This window comes from Gopherus evgoodei, chromosome 15 (assembly GCF_007399415.2).
Source record: "Gopherus evgoodei ecotype Sinaloan lineage chromosome 15, rGopEvg1_v1.p, whole genome shotgun sequence".
Classification (NCBI taxonomy): domain Eukaryota; kingdom Metazoa; phylum Chordata; order Testudines; family Testudinidae; genus Gopherus; species Gopherus evgoodei.
Window position 1 is genome coordinate 27282390 of NC_044336.1, and position 23822 is coordinate 27306211.

A 23822-nucleotide genomic window follows, 5' to 3' on the forward strand; every position below is an offset into this window, starting at 1 on the left:
GATTTTTCCATTTCAAAACAAGTCACGTTAAATGCTGTGGTGCTTGGATCCTGTGCTGATTGGAGCATTAGAAATACCAGAGACTCACGTTCAACAGCTCGGCTAGAAATGACAAATCACCAGTCTCTGTAAATGTTAAGGGGCTACAAGGGAGACAAGATGGGTCAGATAAGATTGGTTATTAGACCCACCTCTGTTGGCGAAAGAGACAAGCTTTCAAACTACACAGACCTCCTTGCAGGTTATGGGTCTGCAAGTCACTCCCACTGTCCCCTTGGCTTGTGATGGGCATCTTTAAAACCACATTCTTTTGGTGGTCACAAACCTTTGCACTAACCCTGCTGTGCTGCGTCCCGAGTGGGGAAGACGGCATCAACCATCCTGTGCAGTGAAGCTGCCAGGGCTGTGGTGCAGGGGAGGGGAAGAGTTTCCCCTCCACCACTACAGGAGGTGAAGACAGTCACAGCTGGCTGCAGTGATGGGTTTACACTGGATTTGCCCTTCTCAGCCTTCATTCTAGCTGCCAATAGCAACTACAGTTTAGTATACACCATTCACCACATCCACACGCTCCCACCTCTCTCTCTCCCCATTTTAACCTGGCTGCAGGTTGCACCCAAGCCACTCCGCAGACTTGGCAATAGTCCCATAACTTGTTAACAAAATTCTGCTCCTCAGCTCGGGTTGCTCTGTGCTACAGGAGTGCAGGCGCTGGCCATTCCTTTCCCAGCTCTCCCTGGTCTGTAGGGAGGAGGGCTGGGTGGGAGATGGAAGGCCCCTCAGTCACTCAAAACACATTTACCATGACAATCTGATTACGGAAGCTGAATTGGTGAAACCATTATAAATACTTTATTGTTATAACACCACCACACCCCTCCTGGCTTTTCCTCCCAAGGTGACACGCAGCAGGAGCTGTTGGAGATGCGGATTAAAGCAGGAAAGGGTTGGCAGATCAGGAAGTGGTCATGAACGCGGCATGCTGCATTAACCCCTTCAGTGCTAACCCAACTGCCTGTCTGGGATATGAACCCAAAAAAGGGTCACAAGCAAAAGACCACAGAAGATAGCAGAACATTTAGGTCCCTGCCTGGCACTTCAGTGCACCTGACACTGCAAGAGTGCTAACTCCCCTAAGCCTGGCTTGCACGGCCTTTGTTAGCACGACATTCACTAAAGCCCAGAGTCAGAGCAGAAGTGTGTTTCCACCTCTCCTGACACAGTGATAAGTGATAGCCCTGCCTGACGGCGCATGCTCACAATACTGAAGGGGAAAAGCACTGCACCATTAGGAAAGGCCTTGCACTCTTCTCCATTGCCACAGTCCAGCATCTACTCCAAATGGACAGAAGGAGTCCGCTAGGGTGAAATGAGAGTAGCTGGCAGACGGCACTAGTGAGATTAAATGATACATACAGATTGTGTTCAAAACACACACACTGAGCTTGTGAGGACAGAGACCCCTCTGGTGGAGAACGTGCATATTGCAGACACAAGGTGCATGAGGGTCTCAACCTGTGCTCTGCGGACCCCGAGGGGGTCCATGGACAATGTCTAAGGGGACTGCAAAAGACAGACTGAAAACTGACTGACCAGAATTCAACCACAGATTTCCAAAGGGGTCTGCAACCCATTCAAAAAACACTTAGGGGTCCCCAAATGAAAGAAGAGAACCACTGTTTTATTGGACCAGATCTGGTGGTGAGAGAGACGCTTTCAAGCTTACACTGACCTCTTCTTCAGGTCTGGGAAAGGTACTTGGAGATCACGGCTAGATACAAGGTGGAACTGCTTATGCTAAACATATTGTAAGAGACAACTCAAAGTGACCTGGCCTGCTAACACCTTTGAATGGTCTCTCAACGTGTTAACTGCTTATGCTAAACCATCTCTTCCACGTTGGACTTAGCTGTGACACTCGGAGTACTGCTCCCAGACCTCAACAAGAGCACTGTCTGGCTCAAAACCATCTCTCTCACCACTTGAAGTTGGTCCAATAAAAGAGAGATTCCCTCACGCACCTTGTCTCTCATATCCCAGGACCAACATGGGGACAACCCTGAAAACACGCACACTGCACAACATTCAAAGGCTTGAACCAGCAACAAAGTCTACTTTTAAAATAAATGGGGCGCGGGGGGGAGGGGTTTAAAGACCTGACTCACCCACTTTAGCTCTTGCCTGTCAAAGCCAGGCTTAAGGGCCAGTTCCCTGGTGGCTCCAGAGAGGACTAAGATGACACACACAGAAAGGGGAACACGTTAGCCCTGATCTGTTGGCTCCAGAAAGAGCTGGGTTAATTAACACGTAACAGCAGTGCCACTTTCACCATGAAAAGCAGAGTCCCCCGGAGGGCTCAGGCTGCTGTGAGGGTGAGGGATCTCCCAGCACCATTTGTGCCTTGGCTTTGCTGGAAAACACAAATAGGGATCCTCTGCTAAAAAGCCTGAACATATCAAGTTCCAAGGGGCCTGCCACCTAGGGGACTCCCATCTCTTGCACGAGTGAGACAGCTCAGAGCCCAGCCCTTGGAGTTTCCCCCACATAGAATCAGGGAAAACATGATTTTAAAGGAGTACTTTTGCTGTTGGCCCTTCGCTACTAGAAAGCGGCACAGCCTCTGAGAATATTTATTATCTAGCACCAAGTTGCATATTCCCCCAGAAGCATTCACCTAACAGCACCAAAGAGCTCTCTGGCTATATTACATCTCAGCACCCCATTGCAGAGAGGGTGAATTGAAGGGTGTGTCTTCAAGCAAGGGACAGTATGTTGGTTGCAGGCACTGCTCAGGCTGACAAGCCGAGGCTGCAGACATCCAGCCGAGCATGCTGGTTTCCAAGGACATATAAACCCAGATGCAACCTACCAGCCCAGGGACAAAGTTTCTGTGAACACAAGGTCAGTTCATGACAGAGAGTAAGCACCATTCAGGCTTTGCAGCCTGGGCCTCAGCGTTCTGTCTGATTCATCAGCCATCCTGTCCTGTATCCTTCTGCACCATGGGGGAGTTCAGAGCTGTCCTCTGCAGCTCAGTGAAATCATACCTTTAACTTCTCTTTGCAAACGTGGAAATAAAAGTATACAGGATCTTTGTGGTGATAATTTAAGAAAGCACACACCTTGTTCCCATATACAGAATCAATCACCTGTTCATACCCACTCACGCTTTATACACGCACACACACACGCACGCACGCGACACAGAATGGGGAGTGCTGATATCTGAAAGCAGAAGCCATTTCAATCCATCTGCATCTTGTAAAGATGAGTCCACCTCTGGTGGGGAGCAGAGCCGCCAGGGGACAGCTTTTGAACAGTATCCTAAGCCAGTGAGTCCCTGTTCTAGTTTTAAGAGGCCCATCAGATTCCTAGAACTTACATTCTGCTCAGTCACATCTAGCACCACAGGTTTCCACAGGCAAATGGGCAACAGTGCGAGGTCTGACCAGGACACATTCTGACTCGTGGCCTGGTAGGAGACTTGGCCTCTTCCATCTCACTGCAGAGCAACTCTTCTCTCACGAGTGCTGTTGCGGCCTATTGTAAATCAGGCCAATCGCCCTGTCGAGCGCACAGAGATCCCAGGCCAGAAGAGTGTTGGCCTCCCAAATAAGCAAGTTTTAAAATGAGAGTCAACGGGAGGAAGTTCTCTGCTGGCAGCCTCACCAAACCCACTTTTGTGCCAGGCCCAGCGGCATAACAGCTTCACTACACCTCACTCAAGGGTGCTTGAGCTGCAAGAGATTTGAAGTAGTAAAACTTTTCTCCTCACCCCTAAAGGCTTCTCCTTCAGCAGAGAGGCTGTTGCTACCCACAGTGTCACTGCCTGCAGCTCAGAAGTGATGCTTGTGCTCAATTTGGCTGCACGTTGCCCATGCCCTAGAGCGAGCTCTCAGATCCCAGTGCCAAGCCAGGCAGTCTGATTTAGACAGCGGAGCCCAAGCCAGAGGAGGAAGATCAGAGAGACACAGGATCACAGCCAAAGGGAAGGTCTGATGGGTTCCTAGCAGTGCAGTGTAACATAGTGACTACAAAAACCATTTTTATCACTCCAGTGTTCCAAGACCAGCACATGGGCTTCTAACAGATCAGTAATGGCAGCGCTGGTTGCACAGGCAGATTTGCACTTGAAAGCAGCCTGTAGAAAGCATTTGGCTTTGGAAGTTTTAAAGTCCCTGTTTAATCCAGAGACAGAGCAGCTGAGTGAGTTTAGAATTTAAATTACAAAAAGAAAGCACTAGAAAATAATCTTGATACAAGAGCAATAATCTGCTGAGATTTCCTGCCCTGTGCAGGAAACCTCACTCCAGCACATTCGCCCAGCGCAGCTGGGATGCTACTGAGGTGTTTCCTGTTCCCAGGGCATGCTGGGATTCCAAACTGTCCATGATGGAAGGTATTTGGGGTTGTCCCCAGGAGTGGAATTAAGATGCTGCCACCAGTTCTGGCTTGGCCCTGATCTTGACAGGTGATGCTTCTGTGGAAGAAAGAGAAAGTCAGTTCAGAATAAGAGAAAACAGAGAGGCAAGTCCTGCGAGAGACATAGGACTCATCTCTCATGTCTCTGCAAGGAAGGAGCACTCCAGCAGTACCTGGGAAATCTACTGAACGATACACCAAGAGCAATTCTATTCATCCAGCATCTCCCTCTGCCCCCTAGATTGCTCCAGCAGTTAAAATACAATCTTAACAAATACCAGCTACAATCTAGAGACCTGAGAAGGAAAGACCAGTGCACTGCATCATACAACACAAGGACAAAGCATGCAGTTTCCCGCAGGGCGCTGGCTAGAGATCTCCCTCATCTCTGAGTTACGACAACATGCATCCTCACAGGGACTGAGCTGGCCTCTACAAGTAGAGCTCACGTTAGGGTGTGGCCAGCCGGCTACCGACTGACAGCCTGGCCTGACAGACCCGTTTACTGTCCAGCTGTCACAGCCAAAACCAGACATCCTGTGGCTTTCACTGCTCCTGGCTCCTACAATCAGGAGGCTGGATTCCTCCCCTCGAGGGAAGACTCAGCTCCACAAACCAAGTGTGAGTCCAGCCCCATTTCATCATTTGCCCCCAGGACAGGGTTTCTTTGACACTCTTCTGGCAAGGGCAGAGCACCATGTCTCTGTGGCTGGACTTTAACTCCTTCCTCTCCAAAGCCAGGCTAAGGCCCTGGAGTGTCGCAGTTCACCTGCCCCTGCATTCTGGCTCATCATCTATTCTGTGTGCTAACTGCGCAACCCCTACAGCGCAGTCTCCTGCACTGGCTGCTCAGGGGTGAGCCAGCACATGGGCCCCTCCTGGAGGCAAGAAGCATGACCTCTGCAGAACTCCTGGGTCCTAGCGGTCTGAGAGACACGGTGCTCATGAGACAGTCATGGGCCTAGTTTATGACCCTAAAAAGAGCAATTGGATTGGAACTGGAGCCCCCCTACCAGCAGCACACTGTGGTAGCAGCCGAGCTGGGAGGGATCCCAACCGTTTCTGGCATCGCAGACTCCCAAGCCTGACCCATGTCCAGGGGGAGAAACACAAGAAGTTCTCTCGGGGTGAGCTTAGCACGCTAACAAGCGTTATGCATCGCTGCTGTGCCAGAAAGCCTCCCTGCCAGTGAGAAATGTCACTTGGGATGGCCTGGTTTAAAAGAGGGTAGGAGCGCTAGGCCACAATGCAGATTACGAGATGCACTGGCTGAACAACATGGGAGGCTGGACAGAGGCTGAACTGTGCGGGGGCTGAAGGTCCAGGGTAAGCCGCATTTGTCAGAAGAAGCTTGCACAACTCAAGCCCACACTGCGCCAGGCACCATTCAGCTGCTCACATTCAGAAACGCTACATCCTCCGCAAATAAGAAGGGTCCCAACTTCTTAGACCCCTGAGAAGATGCAGGAGAAGCAGGAAGTCATGCATTCAAATAAAGAGACTCTACCTGGGATCTTTTCCGGGAGTGGCTCAGTGGGAACTTCAGGGAGCTCGAGCTGTTCCTGTAAGCACATTAAACATGTCACGTCTCACTCAGCCCACATGCCGCTGTGTTGGCACAGAGCTCCTTCCAGGCTTCTGCACCGAGCTGGTTGGGAACTATACAAACAGGTGCTTCTGCCTGCAAAAAGGCACCTTTCCCTGGAACCGCAGGAGACGCTGCTGCTTACAGTTGCTAGTTTCAGTGCTGTCCAGCGGACCAGGAATGGCCTGGCTTTGTAAAAGGATGTTTATTATGAACACAGATTAGCCATGAGTTTCCTCCTGGCAGGGCTGGCTGCAGACTCCCATCACCACACCCCACTGGACTGAAGGTTTCTGGTGGTAAAGCCAGACAACCTCAAGACTGGAGTTTGGAACAGCCATAGACTCCATGAAGGGTGGAGGGACAGAGAACAGAGGTGGAAGTGAGACAGCGAACCCTGTCTGGAACAGTCAACGTTTTAGTCAAGTAAAGTGGGCCAGCCGCCCAGCGAAGGCAGTGCCCCGATCCACAAGATTACTGTCTGTAACAACAGTGTAAATAAAAACCCACCCTTAAAAACGTTCAATGTACTTCAAGCATCTCCCAAGTACAGAGCATCTGGCTGGCTCCTTAGATCACACATAGATCAAGCACATGCAGCTATAATTAAGATATCTAGCAGAATTAAATCAACTGCCATCTCTACAGGGGAAATGACCCCTTCCCTGATGAAAGATTACCACTTGGAAATGTGGATTAAAGGTAATTACAAGAGCATGAAATTAAGGCTCACCTGAGTAATGGCATTTAATTCTTCTAAAATGGCATCTTCATCTTCTTCGGTGAAGCTGCCAGCCAACATTTCATCAATTTGCTGTGCAGGAGAGAGATGGATGTGCCAGTGAACACCACAGCACGACAGCTCAGCTGCTTACAGCACTGCACACACACACAAAACAGTGCATGTGCTAAGGGGACCCCATGACACATACAGTTATTGCTCTGGCTTTTTGCTGCAGGAAGCCTAAATTCAAACCCTCATTTGGTCACCTCTGAAATGAGTTTTGGCAGATCTTAGCCTAGCTGGCAGCAAAGAACATAGTCCACATCACAAGAACACGGCATGATTGGTCATCTCTGTTCAGGACCGCATGTGTGTGCTATACATACCCTTTGATATTCCACAGCATCTTGGGTTTCATCTATTATTCTTTCCACTTCTTCTATTGACATGACCTAGGAGGAGAAAGCCAAAATCCTCACAGAAGGGCTGCAGAACAGATGTGAACCCCCACAACTCTGCCTCCCCCAGAGCTCTCAGGATCACCCTTACCTCATGCATTTTATTCAGACATTCATTGCCAATTTTCAGGCCTTCAATCACCCTCATTTCAATCTGGGTGAATTCAATATCCTGGACCTAGGGTAAGAACATGAGTCACAGCTGAGTCAAGAGCAGTCACACCCCCATCAGTGGGCAGTACAGAAACAGACTAGAAGGCTCAGGCAGCTGGCATATGGAGCCTTTTACCTAGCGGTTATTGGGTTCACATCCGCCTCAAGTCAGTAATAATGAGAAGCCATAACCATCCAATTGCCGTTCCAGGGCCTGTGCAAAATGAATTCCTTAGATCCGGTGGCTGCATCGATACCACCACTGAAGTGGGCAGTAGCTGGCTCCCTTGTTGGCAATCTTAGCAGAGGCTTAAGTCTAAATTGGTCTCGAAGCTGAACTCCACCCACTTCTAGAAATGGTCTCTTTAAAACAGAGGCTTCCATTGCTGCACTAGACCAAGGCTTTACTTACTGATGAGACACAGCGTTACGGCCCAGTCTACTTTACAAACTGGACCAAGTATCAGAGGGGTGGCCGTGTTAGTCTGGATCTCTAAAAAGCAACAAAGAGCCCTGTGGCACCTTATAGACTAACAGATGTATTGGAGCATGAGCTTTCGTGGGTGAATACCCACTTCATCAGATGTCCACGAAAACTGGACCAAGTTCATACCCAGGTTAGGAGATAATCATGGCGTAGCCAGTTCTATGAAATGTTTGTACTACTAGCCTCGCATTAAGTGCCATTACTGTTAGGGCAGTTAGCTGTAATTACACACAGGCAAAAGGGAGCCTGCACCCTAAAACGCTGCGCACAAGAAGCCATTCCCTGGGATTCACGGATTCTTGCATACCATGCGTTCCAGGTTGCTGATCTGGTTTTCTGTTTTATCTAGCAGCTGCTCCTGGTAGCGTTTCTTCTTTAGCAATAACTTGGCTTTTCTGAATGAAAAAGAAGAGCAGAAAGAAAACTCAAACAAGTGAGCCTAGAAAAATCACACCAATGCTACATTACAGCTTTTGTGAGGTGTTCTTGTACAACGTACACCTAAAGTGCACTGGCGGAATAACTCCCATCAGGAAGGGGCAGATTAGTCAAACATTTAGTCAAGAGATTTCTTTTCAGAAAAGATTAAGCCAGTGACCAATAGATAGTTCTGAACTGTGCGAATTTCATAGCATTGGACGGGGGAGAAAACCTAATGGCGAATTGGAATTAATGGTTAGACATCTGCAGAGCCAGGAAATGGAACTAAATATGGCGTAAAGCAGGGGTAGGCAACCTATGGCGCACGTGCCGAAGGCGGCATGTGAGCTGATTTTCAGACGCACTCACACTGCCTGGGTCCTGCCCACCAGTCCATGGGGCTCTGCATTTTAATTTAATTTTAAATGAAGCTTTTTAAACATTTAAAAAACTTTATGTACTTTACATAGAACAATAGTTTAGTTATGTAGTATAGACTTAGAGAAAGGCACCTTCTAAAAATATTAAAATGTATTACTGGCACACGAAACCTTAAATTAGCATGAATAAATGAAGACCCGGCACAGCACTTCTGAAAGGTTGCCAATCCCTGGTGTAAAGTTTCCAGCATTAATTCAAATTGTTGCGTGTTCTCAAGTCCACGTCTTTCACTAATGGGGAAGAGCATGGTGCAACTTACAGAGGATTAACATGGATCACATCAAATTCATATCTAGACCACAGAGAATTTAGCAGTCTTCACATGTGCCACTCAGCAGCAGCACTCGCTGTCAGCCTGTCACTCTCCAGTACTGAAATGGGCTTCCAGGAGCAGACACTAACCAACAATGGATGACCTCTTCTGGGGCTACGTCTTCACTACCCGCTGTATCGGCGGGTAGCAATCGATTGCTTGGGGATCGATAGAGCGCGTCTCATCTAGACGCAATATATCGATCCCCGAACGCGCTTATATCGATTCCGGAACTCCACCAACCCGAACGGAGTTGCGGAGTCGACATGGGGAGCCGCGGACATCGATCCCGCGCCGTGAGGACGGTGAGTAATTCGATCTTAGATACTTCGACTTCAGCTACGTTATTCACATAGCTGAAGTTGCGTATCTGAGATCGATTTTCCCCCGTAGTGTAGACCAGCCCTGGGTTATGGGCAGCCCTGGGACCAAGCCACACGAGGGAATGCTTATTTGGGCCTGGAGTAGGTAAGGAAACTCCCTCAAACAGATTAGCAGGAATTTACACATGACCACAGATTTTTTTCAGGGGAGAGGTGGGTAGAAAGTATTAGTTATTAATCAAAACTGAAGGCAACAGCCAGGCCTGGTGGGCCCTCCCCACCCCATGACAACTTTAGCTTCTCCACAAGGCTTCTTCTGGGACAAGCTGCTTTTCACTTTCACTTTAAAAAAAAATATTTTAATGCCAAAGATTTATCAAATCCAAGGCAGGAAACACTGGATAGAAAGTGAATGGCAGGAGCAGATGGTGCCCAGCTGGCAGACAGTGAAAGCCATGGTGAAGAAAGGCACAGGGAAAAGGGCTGGGGGTCTGAGCAACGGGAGGACAGAAAAAACAGTATTTCAGGTCATCACTGGAAGCTGTGCAGACCTCTTCATATGTATTTTGCCCTGGAGAACGTCTCTTTGGTTTGTTATTAGATCTAATGAGTCGGGACCAACAAATTCCAGACAGAGCCACCAGGGAGAGTATCAGCTCTGTTAGGGAGTGTTCACTGATCAGACTTGTACTTTGTGCATAGCTATGTTGTAATTAAGCATGAAGATTTACTGAGCATTTCTGGGAATTCTAAAACACTTGAGGGCTGGGAGGAAGCAACCTAAGATGTGAGCCTAATGGCCAACTGACTAACCAGTAATGCACAATGAAAGGAGGTGCGTGTATTGCTGTTCTAAAATACAACTCTAAGGGACGTTGTTAACTAAACAGCGCATTAGATTGGGTTGCACACTCTTCGGGAGATTGCTAAAAAAAACCCCAAAACCGGGCTCTGATCCTGACTGGGGCCTTTGAATGCTACCGCAATACATACGATTATATATATATAAAATCAATAAATGAAATATGCATGCTGTATGCCAGTTCCTTTACCAGTTATCCAAAATACCTCTAATTATTAACAGTGAAAGAATTCTCAAAAACTATTCACAAGTCACTGACTATGCTCTGTTTCTTTTTAGCACCTCCCCCAGCTCGGACAAAGAAAATAATTAAGATAGTTTCCCTTTCAGGATTTAGTAGTGCAATGTCTGGATTTCAAACACCTCAGAGGACTGTTTATTTGTATTATGGTAGCAACCAGAGAACTCAGGTCAAGGCCCCATTGAGCTAGGCACTCAAAATATCATTTCCATTGGATTTTTTTTTTATTGTGTTCATATTTCTACTGATGTGAGCGTCTACAAAAGATTGTCTTTATAAAATTTAAAACTAAAGGGCAAATTTAAGGCAACAACATCACTTTAAATCAAGCCATAGTCAGCCCTCTGCAGCGACTTGGCACTGTTGATGATATGGATATGGAAGTTAGGAAGTTCTAGCTGGGACCAAAGCCCAAAGGCACCAATTTCTTCTGTCCAGAGTACAGATTCTGCTCTCCAAAGCCTGCCTGGAATTCTCTCCACAGGCAGATGAATCCGGATAAGTGTTGTGGCTTTATAATTAAACACAAGCTGAGCCATGCTTCCCAAATTGATTTTTTGCATAAATTGTTTGGAAGGATTTAAGCCAAAGAATTAATTTTGTAATCTTGTCAGTAAAATTAAAAAAACCACAACCTTTGTTTCTTCAAGGACAGAGAGAGTGTCATGACATCTATTCCAGTCCGTGCTCTGGTTAAGAATTTTCCTCTGCAGAGCAAGCCAGCAGTAAAGCTCAGTGAAAAGAGGTATTTCTGGCCAGGGATGCCCAATTTTGCCAAACCCTGGACTGTGTTGTTAACATGTCTGGAGCCTGCAGGACCCGTGTAGTTTGTAGAAAAAGGAAATCACTACTTCAGCCCATGGGAACTACAGGTCCCAGCAGGGACTGGTGCACCCAAGAAGTGCCCACATAAATCAAATTACAGCAATAACAGATGGCAGCTGTGTATCGAAAAGGATGACCACAGTCTATTTTTGCAAACCCTCTTTGAGACTCAGGCAAAGGCCTTCCAAGCTCAGCACACAGGGTCACTCTGAATCCTAGTTTTTAACCTCACTCTGTCTACAGAAAGAAGCCCTGTGTAGGTATCCCATGAACTCATTTCTAGTCTATGTGTCAATAACACTTCCTGGTAACTTTACTCCAGATGTTTGAAACAACAAAGATCCTTTTGTATCACAAGGACACTGTCTTCTCTGCCATCCCCAGCCATCACATTCTGCCACTGATCAGAAGCTGCAGTGTCTCACTTACTCTTTCTTGCCATCTCTCAGCAGCTGCCAAGCTACAGATCTCTCTCTTTCCAGATTCAGAGTTATCCGTTTCTGGTATTGCTTCAGTTTATCCCGCTGCTGTTTCAGTTGCTAATGGAGAAGAGGAATAAAACCAGCATTCAGTTAAAAGACAAGCCTTGGAAGCTTAACTGTACAACTGCTGTTTAACGGTCCAGGTCGGGCACACCCGCTGCCCATTCCATCTGTCCAGATAAGTCCCGATTTTCTAATCGTTTCAGCGGCTAGTTCCTAGAAGACAACAGCACAGCAGGCAGCTAAAGTGGTTAAATGCCAAAAGTTAACCCTCGAACTGTTGTCTCCTCTTTGCTTTGTGACTTCACGCTCCCCAAAAAGAAAAATGTTTGCAACAGTGGCTCCCAAGACAGAAACACCTATAGAGCTTTGGGGTTTTTTTACCCCTTTGGCAGCCAGCGGAAACTATGTTCTTCCAGAAAGTTACAAAAGTAAGTGCCGTCGGGACTGCCAGGACAGTCAGACACACACAGGTGTCTTCAGTGCAGCCCAGCCGAGTTTCCTGTACATGCCGTACACGCGGTAGGAAAAACAGAAGAGAGCACCTAGTGACACGTCCCTCGTAACATACATTTAATAGTGCCTGAAGATCCCAGGAGCCAGCACACAATGCACCATCCTGATTCGAGCATAGTGAGATGTGGATCAAAATGGAGAATCACAGGTAACTTACTTCAGTGCTAAGGCCCTGACAGTGCAATTAACTCTGTGGGTGCCCAGGCTGCCTGCCCGCTTTTGTCCCCAGGGGTGTATTGGGGGATATTGGGGGGCCCCGCTGCAGTCCCAGTGGGGGGTAGTGGGGGGATATTGGGGGGCCCCCGCTGCAGTCCCAGTGGGGGGTAATGGGGGGATATTGGGGGCCCCCACTGCAGTCCCCGGGGGTAACGGGGGGACACTGGGGGCCCCTGCTGCAGTCCCCGGGGCGTAATGGGGGGGCCCTGCTGTGGTCCCGGGGAGAAGGTGTTGGGGGGATATTGGGGGGCCCCACTGCGGTCCCCAGGGGATACTGGGGGGCCCCGCTGCGGTCCCTAGGGAGGAGGTGTTGGGGGGCCCCCGCTGCGGTCCCTGGGGGGATGTTGGGGGGCCCCCGCTGCGGTCCCCGGGGAGGAGGTGTTAGGGGGCCCCCGCTGCGGCCCCCGGGGGAGATGTTGGCGGGGGCCCCCGCTGCAGCCACCAGGGGGAGGTGTTGGCGGGGGCCCCCGCTGCAGCCACCAGGGGGAGGTGTTGGCGGGGGCCCCCGCTGCAGCCACCAGGGGGAGGTGTTGGCGGGGGCCCCCGCTGCAGCCACCAGGGGGAGGTGTTGGGGGGATACTGGGGGGCCCCGCTGCGGTCCCCGGGGGGGGAGGTGTTGGGGGGCCCCCGCTGCAGTCCCAGTGGGGGGTAGTGGGGGGATATTGGGGGGCCCCCGCTGCAGTCCCAGTGGGGGGTAATGGGGGGATATTGGGGGCCCCCACTGCAGTCCCCGGGGGTAACGGGGGGACACTGGGGGCCCCTGCTGCAGTCCCCGGGGCGTAATGGGGGGGCCCTGCTGTGGTCCCGGGGAGAAGGTGTTGGGGGGATATTGGGGGGCCCCACTGCGGTCCCCAGGGGATACTGGGGGGCCCCGCTGCGGTCCCTAGGGAGGAGGTGTTGGGGGGCCCCCGCTGCGGTCCCTGGGGGGATGTTGGGGGGCCCCCGCTGCGGTCCCCGGGGAGGAGGTGTTAGGGGGCCCCCGCTGCGGCCCCCGGGGGAGATGTTGGCGGGGGCCCCCGCTGCAGCCACCAGGGGGAGGTGTTGGCGGGGGCCCCCGCTGCAGCCACCAGGGGGAGGTGTTGGCGGGGGCCCCCGCTGCAGCCACCAGGGGGAGGTGTTGGGGGGATACTGGGGGGCCCCGCTGCGGTCCCCGGGGGGGGAGGTGTTGGGGGGCCCCCGCTGCGGTCCCCGGGGGGGAGGTGTTGGGGGGATATTGGGGGGCCCCGCTGCGGCCCCCGGGGGGATGTTGGGGGGATATTGGGGGGCCCCCGCTGCGGCCCCCGGGGGGGATGTTGGGGGGATATTGGGGGGGCCCCGCTGCGGCCCCCGGGGGGGATGTTGGGGGGATATTGGGGGGGCCCCGCTGCGGCCCCGGGGCACGGGCAGGAGGCTGCAGCGCCCGGGCCCGGCGGGAGAACCGCCCCCCCCCGAACCCGGACACGGCGCAGTCACCGCCCCGAGCGCGGCCGCCTCTAGCGGGGCCCAGGCCCCGGGCTCCCCCCGCCACCCCTCACCAGCACCGCCTTGTCCTGCTCCGTGACGCGGCTCCGCCGCTTCCGACCTAACAGGTTCCCCATGGCCCCGCCGCCCCGCGCGCGCTCCACGCCCCGCCCCGGCTACGGCGGCCGCGCAGGGCCCGGCCCCGCTAAAAGCGAAAGCCGGGGGGGCGGGGTCAGAGGATACGTGTGTAGGGGGGGCCATAGGGAGGGGGGGGGCAGGGGATGGGGTGTGTATGGGGGGCCGTAGAGAGGAGGGGGCACAGGAGGGATGTTGCGGGCAGAGGATGGAGTGTGTATGGGGGGCCATAGGGAGGAGGGGGCAGAGGAGGGATGTTGGGGGCAGGGGATGGGGTGTGTATGGGGGGCTGTAGAGAGGAGGGGGCAGAGGAGGGATGTTGGGGGCAGGGGATGGGGTGTGTAGGGGGGCTGTAGAGAGGAGGGGGCAGAGGAGGGATGTTGGGGGCAGGGGATGGGGTGTGTATGGGGGGCCATAGGGAGGAGGGGGCAGAGGAGGGATGTTGGGGGCAGGGGATGGGGTGTGTATGGGGGGCCATAGGGAGGAGGGGGCAGAGGAGGGATGTTGGGGGCAGGGGATGGGGTGTGTATGGGGGGCTGTAGAGAGGAGGGGGCAGAGGAGGGATGTTGGGGGCAGGGGATGGGGTGTGTATGGGGGGCTGTAGAGAGGAGGGGGCAGAGGAGGGATGTTGGGGGCAGGGGATGGGGTGTGTATGGGGGGCTGTAGAGAGGAGGGGGCAGAGGAGGGATGTTGGGGGCAGGGGATGGGGTGTGTATGGGGGCTGTAGAGAGGAGGGGGCAGAGGAGGGATGTTGGGGGCAGGGGATGGGGTGTGTATGGGGGGCTGTAGAGAGGAGGGGGCAGAGGAGGGATGTTGGGGGCAGGGGATGGGGTGTGTATGGGGGGCCATAGGGAGGAGGGGGCAGAGGAGGGATGTTGGGGGCAGGGGATGGGGTGTGTATGGGGGGCTGTAGAGAGGAGAGGGCAGAGGAGGGATGTTGGGGGCAGGGGATGGAGTGTGTATGGGGGGCTGTAGAGAGGAGGGGGCAGAGGAGGGATGTTGGGGGCAGAGGATGGGGTGTGTATGGGGGGCTGTAGAGAGGAGAGGGGCAGAGGAGGGATGTTGGGGGCAGAGGATGGGGTGTGTATGGGGGGCTGTAGAGAGAAGGGGGCAGAGGAGGGATGTTGGGGGCAGGGGATGGGGTGTGTATGGGGGGCCGTAGAGAGGAGGGGGCAGAGGAGGGATGTTGGGGGCAGGGGATGGAGTGTGTATGGGGGGCTGTAGAGAGGAGAGGGGCAGAGGAGGGATGTTGGGGGCAGAGGATGGGGTGTGTATGGGGGGCTGTAGAGAGAAGGGGGCAGAGGAGGGATGTTGGGGGCAGGGGATGGGGTGTGTATGGGGGGCCGTAGAGAGGAGGGGGCAGAGGAGGGATGTTGGGGGCAGGGGATGGAGTACCCTGGGGGGCTATGGAGAGAACAGGAGGGGCAGAGGCAGGGCCGGCTTTAGGAAGTGCAGGGCCCAATTCAAACAGTTTCGACGGGGCTCTGGCAGGGAAGACAAAACAAATTTAAAAAAGACACGTAAAAAAACCTCCTGGGGCTTGTACTCAGCGAGCAGTGCTCCGAGTCTCGGGCTGCGGGTCCTTCACTCGCTCCGGATCTTCAGCGGCACTGAAGAACCCGCCACTGAAGACCCAGACAAGCGAAGGACCCAGCACCCAAGTGCTGCCGAAGACCCGGGGCGCCACCACGTGAATGAAAATTAATAAGGCGCCTCTAGCCAGGGAAGAGATTGTCACTGGGCACGGGGCCCGATTTGGGGGAACTGTGGAATTGGCCTAAAGCCGGCCCTGGGCAGAGGATGCTGTGGGGGAGCAAATGGGCGGGGGGGGGCTACAGAAGGCTCAGGCACCCTGTCTCTCCCCCTGTTTGACTGTAGCGGGCTCATATGCATCAGGCTGTGCAGGCCCTGCAGGGCTGAAGGTTTTGCCCCCCGTTCTTGGCCTGCAGCAGCATCACCCTGCACAGCGCATTTGCACTAGTGCTTGCTGCCCTGTGGGTGGGTTGGTGGGGCTGCACCCGGGGCAGAGAGAGATTTTAAGGGAAAGCAAGCACCTAGTGCCTGAGGCAGGACCTGTCCTTGCAGGAACCAAGTCCCTGCCCTATGGTGCAGGTCCCCCCCCCCCCAGGGAAAAGGGACAGCACTACTGACCTGCCCCCGGGTGATGCAGTGAGCCAAACTCATTAAAGTTTGTAAAGTGCTTCGAGTCCACTGGATGAATGGCCCGACTGACTGATGAGCAGCTGGGGGTCCCAGCACACCCTTCACCACCCCTCCCCCCAGTCAAAACCCAAAGTCAGGCCCCTCCCCAAACCAGGGAGAGTTTTAAAAAGGAATACTGGGCTTTTGGAATTTGCTTTCTGAAGATTTGAGTCTTTAGGGTTCACATTTTCAAGCTCCTCTCACGGACCTGAGGCCCAGCCACTAACTGAAAGCTGAGGTTCCTGTGTAATCACAAGGAGCTGGGGCTTTCAGAGAAATATCAAAAATTATGAGTGTGCAATAACATCACAGGAACTGGCAACATGCCACAGTTCCTGCTTTCCAAGATGCCAAACAAACCCCCTGATGGCTGCGCTGGAGTCCCCAAGAGCAGGAACCTTTCCACAAATATTCTCACATTTGTCAGTTCCAAAGAGGCTTTTCCAAAATCATCATTCATGGGTATTTAATACCCAGCATCGAGGGACTGGAACTCCAAACCAGGGCACCATGAAGGTGCACTGACCCTCCCCACTGCCTCTGGGGCTGGTAGCAGGGATCCAGCTTGCTCCTTGGCGGGACCTCAGCTATACAGTGGAGGGGAAACGTGTGGGTACTGCTGCAGTCAGCCAGCGGGTGGCAATGGAGGACTGAGGCTGGGGGCACTTTCAGGGTATGGCTACATTACAATCACTGCAAGGACACAGCTGCAGCTGCGCTGTTGTAGCATAGACACTACAGTGGCAGGAGGCATTCTTCCATCCTGTAGTAAATGCACCTGTCTGAGAGGTGGTACCTGGGTCGACGGATACATTCTTCCATCGACCTCGCCTTGTCTACCCAGCATATTGTATTCATCTATGTATCCGATAATTCTGTTCTTTACTCTAGTTTCAGCCCATCTAACTGGTACTGAAGTTAGGTTTCCTGGCCTGCAATTGCCAGGATTGCCTCTGGCACCTTTAAAAAAATTAGAGGGGTCGCTGTGTTAGTCTGAATCCACAAAAACAATGAGGAATCCAGTGGCACCTTAAAGACTAACAGATTTATTTGGGCATAAGCTTTCGTGGGTAAAACCTCCACTTCTTCACGTGGGTAAAAAACTTAGAAATCGGGTTTTACCCACGAAAGCTTGTACCTAAATAAATGTTAGTCTTTAAGGTGCCACCGGACTCCTCATTGTTTTTTTTTAAAAAGTGACATTACATTAGCTACCCTCTAGTCACCTGGTACAGAGGCTAATTTAAGTAATAGGTTCCATACCACAGTTAGTAGTTCTGCAATTTAATCTTAGATCCTTCAGAACTCTTGGGTGATACCATCTGGTGGTCCTGGTGATTTATTACAATTTAATCAACTTGTTCCAAAATCTCCTCAAGTGACAACTCAATCTGCTGAAGTTACTCAGATTTGTCACCTAAAAAGAATGGCTCAGGTGTGGGAATCTCCCTCACATCCCCTCAAATGGAGACCGATGCAGACAAATCATTTAGCTTCCTTGCAATGGCCTTGTCCTCGAGTGCTCCTTTAGCACCTTGATTGTCTAGAGGCCCAACTGATTGCTTGACAGGCTTCCTGCTTCTGATGTACTTTAAAAAATTGCTGTTAATATTTGTCTTTTGCCATTTGCTCTTCAAATTCTTTTTTGGCTGCTTATTGATATTTGTACACTTGACTCACTAGAGCATATGCGTCCTTTTTTCTTCAGTAGGATCTGATGTCCCATTCTAAAAGGATGCCTTTTTGCCTCTAGCAGCTTCTTTTACTCTGTTAAGCCATGGTGGCATTTTTTGGTCCCCTTTCTTTCTTTTTCGATTTAGGAGTTTACATTTAGTTTTTAAACAGTTTCCATGCAGTTTGCAGGCATTTCATTCTTGTGACCGTTGCTTTTAGTTTCTGTTTAACTAGCCGCCTCATTTTTGTGTAGTTCCTCTTTTTGAATTTAAATGCTAATGTTGTGGGTTTCTTTGGTATCTTCCCCCCCCCCCCCCAGGATGTTAAATTTAATTACTTTTTGGCTGCTATTACAAGCAGTTTACCTGTATTCACCTCTTGGACCAGATCCTGTGCTCCACTTAGGACTAAATTGAGACTTGCCTCTCCACTTATGGGTTCCTGGACTAGCTGCTCCAAGAACCAGTCATTAATGGTGTCTAGAAATTTTATCTCTGCATCCCGTCCTGAGGTGACATGTTCCCTATCAATAGGGGAATAGTTGAAATCCATTATTATTGGGGTTTCTATTTTTGTAGCCTCTCTAATCTCCCTGAGCCTTTCACAACCACCAGCACCATCCTGATCAGGTGGCTGGTAGTATTTCTACTGCTATACTCTTTATTATTCAAGCATTGAGTTTCTATCCAGAGAGATTCTATGGTGCAGTTTGATTAATTTAAGATTTTTACTATATTTGACTATGGTTTCTTTCACACATCAACCTGACCTACTCTGTCATTCCAATATATTTTATACCCTCGTATTACCATATCCTATTATCGTGATTTCACCAAGTTACTGTGATGCCTATTATATCAATATCCTCATTTCATACCAAGCCCTCAAGTTCACCCATCTTAGTGTTTAGATTTCTAGCATTTGAATACAAGCATTTATAAATTTTTTTCACTATTTAGTTGTCCACCTTCGTATGATGCAATTGAATGGGACTCCTTTTTGTTTCACTGTTTCTTTTCAGTTCTCACCTGTAGATCAACTTCTATCCTCTCCTCTTTACTAGGCTATAGAATGTCCCTTAAATAAATCCTCCCCAGGGGCTGTCTCTGTCTGAACTATGTGCTCCTGTTCACCTGTCAGCTTTCCCCCAGCCCTTTAAAAACTCCTCTACAACCTTTTACATTTTCCATGCCAGCAGTCTGGTTCCATTTGATTTAGGTGGAGTCCATGCTTCCTGTATAGGCTCCTCCTTTCCCAAAAGTTTCCCCCCCTTCCTAATAACCCTGAATCTCTCCTCTGAAGACCATCATTTCATTCACACATGGAGACCCTGCAGTTGAGGTGTGAACGAGGGAGTTGTTCACACCCCAACTGCTAGAAGAGGGCCTCACCTTCCCTGATTGAACTAACCTTGTTATCTCCAGACTGATTCTTGCTTGCATATATATACCTGCCCCTGGAAATTTCCACTACATGCATCCGACGAAGTGGGTATTCACCCACGAAAGCTCATGCTCCAATACATCAGTTGTCTATAAGGTGCCACAGGGCTCTTTGTCGCTTTTCACAGATCCAGACTAACACGGCCACCCCTCTGACACTAGACAAAGGCAAGGACACTGAGTCACTTAATATATCCTGAATGGTTTCAGGGGACCTTTTAAACCTGTACCCTGCCCACACTGTAGAATAAGCCCCCCCGTCCCAAGAAAGAAGGGCCCCAGGAGGAATTTGGGGTCATCAAGGAGATCTGAAATACTGTGATCAAAAAGTACTGAGTTACTCAGACTTAGAAAAAGAGGTTTGACTTTGCAAATCAGGATTTTTGCCTTTAAGAATGAGGGGCCATTCATTCTGCCAGCTGCAGCTTCTAGCATTAAAGAAAAAAAACCCACCACCACCATTTTTTTATTCTGAGGCCACCGAGCTTGTTCTGAAGTTACCTGATTGTACAGGAAAAAGAGAAACCGAACGGACATAACTCAGAAACCGCTGATGAGGTGCTTTTCAATTCCATTGCCTCCCAAATTTTATTAAGCATTTGGGTCTTGACTGCACTGCTGTCTTTATGGTAAAGCATAACTGGCTGAGGGGAAGATCGATGGGTTTGATCATTTTAAGAAATCGTCAGGTGTTTCTGGTTGTTATTGGCTGAAACTTACACCCCCGTTGTACATGCTATTAGACACTGGTGGGGCATTTTCTAAAGGTCTGGAACAGCCCAAGTGAATTCTCCGCTCGCGCTCTGAGGTGACTTGGGACATCATGCTTGTATCTGCGTGTTTGTTAACGTCACTATGTTCAAAGAGATACACGAAGGTGTAACATGTTAGCTCACAGCCTCAGTCCTCCACCCGTGAAGTTTATTGGGATCACTGAGAAAGGGAGGCTGGGGCAGGAGCCTGCTGTACACAGAGGCTGCAGGAGAGGGATTCTCGAGTAGCATGTATAAGCTCTGCAGGGTAAATGCGCAAGGCCCTTGACACAGGAGACTTTGTCCTGTTTTTTTCAGGTACCTGGGTGCCCTTATTACGGTCCCATCTCTATTCTGTGAGCTGCCGTCTTGGGCTTCCTCCACTAGGTGCCACTCCCAGCCCTTGGCGGCTGCTGGCTGAGGAGCTGCAATTACTGCCGTGCTGTAGCCAGCTCTATCCCCCCATCCCCACCACACCACAGCTGTCCCAAAGCATCCCAGGCCATTTCCCTCCCCCACCTCCACCAACGGGCAGCACCCAGTGACTCTTTCTGGCCAAAGAAGCTAGCATAGAGCTGTGGGAGGCAGTCCTTGCTCCTAGCCCAGCCCCACTCCTAACCCTACCTAGATGGCTTGGAGAGGGAGCGACGGGGCCACGAAGGCTGCGTGGCCCTCCTGGGTAGGAATGCTGAGCACTGCATCCTGGAGCTGTGGATCCCAGCCACAGGCACTGCCAGCTGCTGGGATGTTCACCTGGCTCCCCACAGGGCACATTGCAAGAACAGCTCCATGTCCATGGTGGGTGAAGCACAAACCCTTGGTGGGCACAGCTGGCGTCGGCCGGGTAAAGGGCTTGAGTTGTCCCAGACGTTTGGGAGCTGCTGCACTCAGCAAAGGGAGCAGACACTGTAGCCAACTCAGACTTTAATGTGCAGCTGAGTTGCAAAGGGGCCATGGCATTTCCTTTAGTCAGACGTGCTGCTGTGACACTGCGGCCACCACCTGCCGAAAGCTGAGCAGATGGGGGAAGGGCTGCGGCCTCTCGGCTCGCACTGGGCAGCAGTGGGCTGGAAACAGATGGGTCCAAGGCCTTGAAATACTAAATGGGAGCAGGGCTGAGGAGGCTGCCAGCTGCTTCCTGCCTCCTCGCATGCCTGCCCTTGGTGGTCCTGCAGCGGCACAGGGCACATTTCACAGAGCTGAGTGTGGCCTTTTCCCCAAAGGGAACTGCTCAGGACGAGTAGGGTGTCAGTCATCCCCGTCACTGAGCTGAAAATTAACAGGACTGGGGGTGCAGCAAAGAGCAGCAGGAAGTGGAGCGGTGGGTGATTCCTCCATCTTCAACAGACCCTTGCTGGACCCTCACCTTTATGTGCCATTTCTTCACTCCAGCTGCTGGCGCAGGGCTCACTAGGCGTGAATACTCCAGGGAAAAGCAGCCAGTGGAGTATCCCATGAAGAGTACTGGCCACTGCAGTTGCCCTCAGTGCATCTGCAGCAGAGACGGGAGAATGCCTACCAGGGCGACTGATTCAGCCCTGGCTCAGAGGAGCTGCTGCTTAGGGGAGACGGTGCTCTGCGGCTCAGTCAGTCCCTGTCTACAGGCCCCTCATCACAAATGCAGGGATGGATGGATAAGGAATGAGGAGGTTAAATGACTCGCCCAAAGTCAGAGGAAGCCTGTGGAGAGCTAGGAATTGAACTCACGTCTGCTGCCTCCCAGGCCAGCATCTTATCCCTAAGACCATCCTCCCTCTGCTGAGATTGCCATGATAAGGAGGCAGGCGGTGTCTAGCGTGATGGTTTTGGGGACATGGATCCTCTTCCACTAGGAACCGGACTGAGAACCAAGTAGTTTCACACAGGCCAGACAGTCACAGGATGGTAAACCCACAGAGTGTTCTCAAATCCCCCTAAAATGACCAGCACACATTTCCCCAATGCCCCAGCCCAGCTCTAAAGATCAGAGAGGTACCTTGTGTGCAAACCAAAGCCCTCCCCACCCTCTCAGATCACTGTACAAAGCCAGCAGCAGGGAGAGGCTGACTGGTCAGAGAGCAGGCGTTTCTGCTGTTGTACAAACACCTCATTGAGCTAACAGCAATGGAGGAAGAAATACAGCCAGGCCCATCGTGAGGTTTGGGATTCAGTTACAGATCTGTAAGCAAAAGTATTTTCTCTCTTTCTCTCTACTGTCCCTGCTGCTGTTGGTTCACCACGGCATCAGCATCACCCTTTGATCCATGCACATCCTGGTATTGTGCAGAGAGGCATGGGCTAAACTACACAGCTCTACACTCTCCACAGCAGGCACCCTTGTGCTCTGAACACAACCATTTGCATAATGCAAGTCAAAGTCATTTCGTGCACAAAGCCTCCCTCACAAGGTCTTGCTCCACAGAAAGAATTGTGGGTTATCAAAGCCCCCCTCTGACAGCAGAGATGTATTGGTCCAATACATTAAGAATGTGCCTACAGCCTGTTTGCTCAGAAGGGGAGAAATTAACCTCAGCCAGTTTCCCCTCCTACCTGTGCAAAGCTAAAGCCAGAAAACTGACATCTCATCATGCCTACTACACAGAGTTACCAAGAGTAACAGGAGCTGACACAAGCTGCTGCAGACTCCTTGCCTAAGCATCAACAGCTACCCCATAGGCTGGAGAAAGACTGAGTTTGTAGATCATCCACGGGCTGCAGCAGATCAAAACTGAAACAGTCTGTCAAGGTCCCAGGCTACTTGAGACCCTGCCCAAAGCAGCAGAACTTGCTGGGCCATGTTGATACAGCCACAGCAAGGGACATGCAGGCCCTGCCCCAAGATCTGCCCCGTGCGGGGTGGGGGCTGTTCAGTATCTAAGCAAGAGGAAACAAAAGTCCCTTGCCTCAGTGAGCCTGGTGCTAGGGTTGGTCAGTCTAGAGGCTACCCAGGTCTTTATACACTCCCACTTCATGCCCCCAGACCCCTCCCTGGAGCAGATGTTCCATAGCAAATCAACATCTAACAATGTAGGGCAAGAAGTAAATACTGTGTTTATTCTAACCTATGGGGCAGAACGTAATGATTTTATTGGACAGTAGAGGTAGCCCTCCCATGCCTTAGAGGAAGTGCCGGGAGCTGTCAGGGTCCTGGATTCCTGTCTCATCTGCCACAGTGGCTGAACTGATGCCCCCCGCAATGGTGAGATGGCAGAAGACCATCACCCCCACATTCAATAATACCCTGGGGGGGATTGGAAACATCCAGCAGGTCTGAGCTCTACTCTCATTTGGTTTAGTGCCTTCTAGAAGGCAGTGACCCCCCAGGTTTCCCTGAGCCACTCTGCTTCAGTCCTGGAGCCAGCAGCCTAACCTGCTCCTGGGACGCCATGTGACTCAGAGAAGTACCTTCACAGCATCCCCTCAGACCTGAGAGCTCACTAGATTTACGGCACTGGTAAGAAAAGCAGCAACACCTGGAAAGCAGCTAGGAACCCTTAGGGCGTCTTGCCATCAGAAGCCTACATATCCTCAGCAGGTTTTCCCTTTGCAGCCTTGAGTTCTGGACAAGCAGCATCTTGGTCATGGGGAATGTGATCAGTGCTGGAGGGCCTTTGTCATAAGAACAGCCATACTAAGTCAGACCAATGGTCCATCTAGCCCAGTATTTGGTCCCCAATGGTGGCCAGTGCTAGATGCTTCACAGGAAATGAACATTCTGAGTGATCCATCC

General features: G+C 51.4%; 1 protein-coding gene across 2 annotated transcripts; it reads right to left on the reverse strand.

The window, feature by feature from the left end:
• Nucleotides 1-829: 829 nt before the first annotated feature.
• Nucleotides 830-14077, reverse strand: CHMP6 (charged multivesicular body protein 6). Of its 2 annotated transcripts, XM_030534483.1 has the most exons (9): nucleotides 13983-14077; nucleotides 12308-12355; nucleotides 11684-11793; nucleotides 8137-8224; nucleotides 7281-7367; nucleotides 7118-7183; nucleotides 6741-6821; nucleotides 5930-5984; nucleotides 830-4480 (listed from the first exon to the last, which is right to left on the reverse strand). In XM_030534483.1, exons 1-9 carry the CDS (start codon nucleotides 14043-14045, stop codon nucleotides 4428-4430), a joined length of 651 nt encoding a protein of 216 aa, XP_030390343.1. In that variant the 5' UTR covers nucleotides 14046-14077; the 3' UTR covers nucleotides 830-4427. The 2 variants fall into 2 exon arrangements, with proteins under 2 accessions (XP_030390343.1, XP_030390344.1); XM_030534484.1 differs by lacking the exon at nucleotides 12308-12355.
• Between the last annotated feature and the right edge of the window lie 9745 nt (nucleotides 14078-23822).

Coding starts and splice junctions, on each gene's coding strand:
- CHMP6 (XM_030534483.1), bottom strand. CDS start 14,045: ATGGGGAACCTGTTAGGTCGGAAGCGGCGGAGCCGCGTCACGGAGCAG. Junction 11,794..12,307: donor ATCTTCAGGCACTATTAAAT/GTATGTTACGAG, acceptor CTTCTCCATTAG/CAACTGAAACAGCAGCGGGA. Junction 8,225..11,683: donor CTGAGAGATGGCAAGAAAGA/GTAAGTGAGACA, acceptor TTTTTCATTCAG/AAAAGCCAAGTTATTGCTAA.